The sequence below is a fragment of the Nicotiana attenuata genome, chromosome 10, assembly GCF_001879085.1.
Source record: "Nicotiana attenuata strain UT chromosome 10, NIATTr2, whole genome shotgun sequence".
Lineage (NCBI taxonomy): Eukaryota > Viridiplantae > Streptophyta > Magnoliopsida > Solanales > Solanaceae > Nicotiana > Nicotiana attenuata.
This window is the reverse complement of record NC_031998.1, coordinates 49,629,454-49,635,583: the sequence shown is the minus strand read 5'-3', so window position 1 is coordinate 49,635,583 and position 6,130 is coordinate 49,629,454. Positions and strand designations below refer to the sequence as shown.

Sequence of the window (6,130 nt, the reverse complement as noted above, 5' to 3'; positions counted from 1 at the left end):
ATATTCTGTATGTTATATACAAAAATTATACAAGTTTTATCGACTTTTTGAGCTACCAAATATAATTAGTTTCTAGCACGAGCTAAAAGTGATAATACCCCAATAAAATATGTGATGAGGAATGGTCAACCATTTTCATCAAATTACAAAGGCGGCTTTTAAAAGAAATTACCGTGTATATCAAACCCCACATTAACCCCTAACTTAACTTTCACTTGCATTTAGAGTAGAGTATAACAACTGTAACCAATGGTTTCATTAAATAAATCACAATTAAGAATAGTCAAACATTTTCTCTAACCACTCCCTTCTCACACCAACTCGCCACCAGCTGACAAACAGCAAACAGATTCCAAATCCAAGACTTTTTTTGTGGGAAGTTCTTTCCACTTTGCTACCACCTCCCAATTTTCCTATACATAAATATTACACAACATATATATAATGTAAATAAGCAGTTACACTTCTACAACAAAGTTGAAAAAAGAAAAAATGGGTTGGGGGAAATTGTTCTTCACAGTGGTGATTACACTTTCAGCAGCATTGATCACATACAATATTCTCATCTCAGCTAATGCTTCTTTCAAACAAGAATTCCCAGGCCCTTCAAATAATTTTAGAAAAGTTGGGATTTTTGGTCAAGACCCAATTATACAGATGCCATTAGACAAATCAAAGAGCAAGAAGAGGTTGTTTCACACAGCTGTAACATCTTCTGATTCAGTATATAACACGTGGCAGTGTAGGATTATGTATTATTGGTTCAAGAAGTTTAAGGATGAGGAAAATTCAGAGATGGGTGGGTTTACAAGGATCTTGCATAATGGTAAACCAGATAGGTTTATGGATGAGATCCCTACTTTTGTTGCTCAGCCACTTCCCTCTGGGGTGGATCAGGTATTTATTTATTTGGGAATTTTTTTAATTGCTTTGTAATGGCTAATATTTTAGTTTCTCTTTTTTCTTCCAATTTTGACATGTTGAATTTTTCGTGCATTTATTAGAATTTTGGTTGCTTTTATTGAATTGTGTGATCCGCCTCATCTTTAAAAGTTAAGCTACTAGTCCCTCCGTCCCATTGTAACTGTCACTTTAGCTCTTTTTCACGCCCATTAAGAAAACAATAAAAACAAGGTATAGTTTACTAAGTTAAATGCTTATTGAGCAGTATTAAAAAGAAATACTACTTCTTTAATATTAAGGGTATAATTGGAAACAATTGACAAATTAGTCTTAAATTCCTCAAGTGAAAATTATTTTGGAACAATTTTTTCTTAGCTAAAGTGACTGTTAATTTGGGACGGAGAGAGTAGTAGATAAGGCACTCTTTTATTTACTTAATTACGTTTTCAGCACACCCTTTCATGTACTACCTTATTATTTTCAAGAGGCCAAGTAAGTGGAATAATTTTACTGAAGGGTGACAGTGAAATTTGAACTCCACTTATTGTCATATCATGTTGAAATAGGGTGAACTGCCTCGTCGAAAAGCTTAAGTTGATAGAGATGATACACTTTGGTACTTAATTATGTACAAAGTATGTTGAACTTGGATTGCAGCTTCGCTAGTTAAATTGGACGTGGTTATCCAGAACTCGCATCTTTTTATCATCCTTGGTTTTCTATAATTTTCTGATGTATGGAGTGAGAATTGGAAAATTCGATCAGGATGGGTATGAAATTTTGCTCTGCACTCTATGTAAAATGGATTTGGATAGTGATTTATGAAATACAAAAAGATGTTAAAGTCTATTCATGCAAGACAAATGAAGAGAGTGTTTCAGTGTGAATGAGACAAGTGAGGTTACTCCAATGGCAAGAGCAGTCCTGAGGGGGGTGGCTTGGGTTTACATAAAAAAGAAGAATGTTAACAATGCAATAGATGTATGGTTGTCCTTGCTTTTTGTGGTGAATGGTAACATATTACAGAAGAAGAAGAAGAAGAATCAGTGCACAACAGAAGAAACAGAAAATAAAAAGCTTTGAAAATAGCAACTTCATCATGAAATACTGCTCTTGCTGCATATGTATAGAAGTGAGACCAATGAGTGCCTAAAAATTAAAGGTTAAACCTCGGGTATAAACATCTTATGAATCATTTCTTACACTACTGCAGTAAAGAACTTTTTCAATTAGGGACATACACGAGCGGTTGCACTGATGCTTTTCCAGTCTCTCCTTCACTTTTCTCATGTTACCTGAGAGACTGTTATGCTTTTTCTTTTTCTTTTTTATTCTTTTCCGAATGGTGTTTCCTTTGAATAAACTGGTAACTGATATCTCACTTCTCACCACATTTGTCAATTTCAGGGCTATATTGTCCTCAATAGGCCATGGGCTTTTGTTCAGTGGCTTCAACAAGCACAAATTGAAGAAGAGTACGGAAACACACTCATAAAACTTTAACTCAAAATAGCACAACTTTCTTGTTAGTTCCTTGGAATATTTACTCATTAGTAACTCTTATGTGCAGCTACATATTGATGGCAGAACCAGATCATGTTATCGTCAAGCCCATCCCAAACCTATCAATGGATGGCCTTGGAGCGGCATTCCCTTTCTTTTATATAGAACCCAAAAAGTATGAGTCTGTACTGAGAAAGTTCTACCCTGAAGAACGGGGACCTATAACTGACATTGATCCCATTGGGAACTCCCCTGTCATTGTTGGGAAGGTACTAGATTATTTTGTATAAGTTATAGTTAGTTAGTTCTCAGTTTTGCGTTTCTGAATGGGAAATTCCTTTTTCCCTTTTTCTGCGGGATGATAATAGGAAGCTTTGAAGAAGATAGCTCCGACATGGATGAATGTTTCTTTGGCGATGAAAAAGGATCCTGAAGCAGACAAAGCATTTGGTTGGGTTCTTGAGATGTAATCAGCCCACCTCTAATTACTGTTATGTTTTATCAATACAACACAAATGCCCTTGTTACTGAAAAATCCATATGCAGGTATGCCTATGCAGTTTCGTCTGCTTTGCATAATGTTGGTAACATATTGCACAAGGAATTCATGATTCAGGTATGATCATTTGCTTTATTTGAGAGGTTGATATTTTACTTGTTCCTTTTTCTTTCCAAGGCAAAGCAGAGACAAAAAAGATTTGTTGTCGCCCATTTGAAAAAGAAACTGTTTCAATGAGGGAACTTCTTGTGTTAGAAATGCTCAATGCCCACACTAATTATTCAGATCATATGGTGTGTGGGATACTTGCTAATGAAAAACCAACTGAATGGGCTCTGGCTTCATCGATCAGTATACACCAGTTCCATCTTATTTGGTGCCTACCTAGGATTTTTCTTTGTATATCGTGTGTTAAGGACTTGCTTATAGCACCGAATTTTTTTGGATGTAAACATAGGCCAATGCGATCTGAGAAAAGGCTATCAAAGTATCCCAGTCTACAATAAACCATTAGTTTACTCTAAAAAAATACGATAAATGCAAAGATTTGATGTTTGTATTTTGTGTGCCGTCATGGGCGTTTAGAATTTCTCCAGTGAGATGCTTTATCTCCCTTTAGAGATAGAGCGACATATTATATGCATAATTATAAACGTTGACAAAACATTATACCTTTTACAGATCCAGGCTTAACCATTTTTATTTGTTTCTTCACGGGAAAACTGGAAAACTCTTATTGTCTGTATAATTTGATTCTACGACTGAAATGTGTTTAAAAGGACATGAGTTGTAATTTGAAGGGCAATGTAAATCTTGTGCAAAGTAACAATTTCCTGGAGCTTTTGCCTTTTCCTCCTCCTAAATTTCCTACTATTTTAAAAATTTTCACTGCTTTGAGCATATTGAAGTAGTACAGCTCTTCTCCTTTACTTTCTGATTCCTTCTTCCATTCCATATGTGCATCTGCTGTTACAGTAAGATTTATCCAAGACAGACCTGATATCATTCCTTTCTTCTCCTTTTATTGGTGCTCATAGCAGCATCACGAGCTTGTAGTGATTTTGGTTGTGGGTTGAAAATTCATTGCATTACATCTTAGTTATAAACATGACCTGTAACCTAATCCTTCATATATTGTTGAATTATTCCAGCCTCCTTGGGATACTGAAATCGGCAAAGCGTACATAATTCATTACACATATGGATGTGACTATGATATGAAGGTAGCTGCAACTTCCTTTGACTATGATTATGCCAATTTGTAATAAACATAATGATGTGAACAACATGCTTTCCAGGGAAAGATGACCTATGGAAAAATTGGAGAGTGGAGATTCGACAAAAGATCATATGATAATAAGTGGCCTCCAAGGAACCTTTCTCTTCCTCCACCTGGTGTCCCAGAGAGCGTGGTATGTTTATCTGTCTTTGTAATCCCCATAACAGGAATGGTTCTAGGAATATAGTTGAGGATTTTGTTTTATCAAATTATAGATCTAATAATTAAAATAAGAAGTTGTATGTTATTGCGAACTTTCTCTCCCGCTCGTAGCGCTAGCATTGCTAACCTTTTGCTGTATGGATGATTTACTTTTAATAAATAATATTTGAAGGGGAGAAGTACAAATTAAAAGAGCCTATCATAAAGGAAATCAACTTTTTACTAGTAACACGTGCATATTACCAAATTCTTAAATCTGATGAGAGATTCGCAAAAGGTTTTGAAGCTTCAAAAATAATTATCAAAGAAAATAGTCCTTCAAAAGATAACCTACTAAAGCTTTGGTGTCTTTTCTTTAATTTAAAGATGATGGGGAGGGAGGAGGGGTTATTGCTGTATTGGCTGAAAGGTGAGTAGGAGCAGCTGCCTCCTCTGGCATATCCTCCCCTCCCCCACCCCCCACCCCCGCGCAAAAGTCTCTGTCTTTGATCATTGGACTTGGTTCTAAGTGATGGGCACATACTTTATCTGTGAAATATACATCATCTCTGGACGTTCTGAGTGCACAATGTCCCTTATAGTTTTTCTTTTGATCTATGAATGAGCATTTGATGACGTATTCTTTTTCTTTTCCCCCTATCCGTATCCATCAAAAAAATTCTATTGGTACTTTCCATCGCCAATATCCTATTTATCATGTATGATTCTACGGCTATATTGTGAGTCGGGGGCCAAGGCTCCGACTGGACCTGGAACCCGAATAAATCTTCCGATGAGGGGTTTAAAGAAGAGGAAGTCCCCATAATGGTGCCTTACAATTGGCATTTAATTGCTAACCTGATTTCTAGTATGTATATCTGTTGAGAGATCTATTTTGATGTGGCATGGATGCAGTGATATCTTGCATGAAATGCCAACGGTCAATGAATGAAAATCGCTTTTGATCTTTCATCATATTTCAACTAATTATGTATTTGGTTTTTGGCAGGTTACCCTGGTAAAAATGGTGAATGAAGCCACCGCTAACCTTCCAAACTGGGGTTCTTAGAATGGTATTGTGATTGAAGCTGTTTCACATGTGCAACATGTATGATGAGTTCATAATTTGTAATTTCTATACCAATGTTGCATACAAGAAAAATCTTATTTCCTCACTTCTGGTGGTAAATTGCATCTCCCCTATCACTTTTGTCAGGGTATCTGAAACTTCTTCTATTATGGCTGCAGTTCCAACTGTCTCTATCCAGTAGGTTTACGTACCAGTGTATAGTTGCAAATCTGATCCATGTGCAGTAGGTTGCTATGTAGAAACTATGTAGTTCTTGAGTTTACTAGTTGCAGCTCTTCTCATTGCTAAATAAACTAGTATCTAATGACAAATGATGGGATATCTTAAGTTTGCTGTTATTCGTTACTTTCAGTCTAAACAGGATCTTACCCGTACAAGAAAAATCTGGATAACTTAAAGGTTTTCCTTGTTCTTATCAATTTATAACGCCGCAATATATAATTCTTCTGCATTCATTCTGTTCTATTCAAGTTAGAGCTCATCAAATTGAAACTATCTTTATGCTGACCATCACTATATCACAACATCAACATTCCTTGCGAAACTCGCTTAGGTGGAGTTAGGAGCCTCCCTGTTAGTCCAAAACAAATTTGCCAGGCAGTGAAATGGTCAGTTAAATAAGACTTATGTTATCAAATTTACAGCATTGATTAATCACCCGAGTTCGCTTAATCTGATTGTTTGTTCAACTTGATTATTAGGCAGTAAACATTGC

General features: G+C 36.0%; 1 protein-coding gene across 2 annotated transcripts; it reads left to right on the top strand.

The window, feature by feature from the left end:
- On the top strand, positions 259–5,760 carry LOC109233499 (hydroxyproline O-arabinosyltransferase 1). Of its 2 annotated transcripts, XM_019399386.1 has the most exons (9): positions 259–897; positions 2,311–2,378; positions 2,474–2,675; positions 2,775–2,872; positions 2,953–3,022; positions 4,057–4,128; positions 4,204–4,317; positions 5,335–5,433; positions 5,542–5,760. In XM_019399386.1, the coding sequence occupies exons 1-8, from the start codon at positions 493–495 to the stop codon at positions 5,392–5,394; spliced, it is 1,089 nt and encodes a 362-aa protein (XP_019254931.1). In that variant the 5' UTR covers positions 259–492; the 3' UTR covers positions 5,395–5,433; positions 5,542–5,760. The 2 variants fall into 2 exon arrangements, with proteins under 2 accessions (XP_019254931.1, XP_019254930.1); XM_019399385.1 differs by having other exon boundaries at positions 5,335–5,753.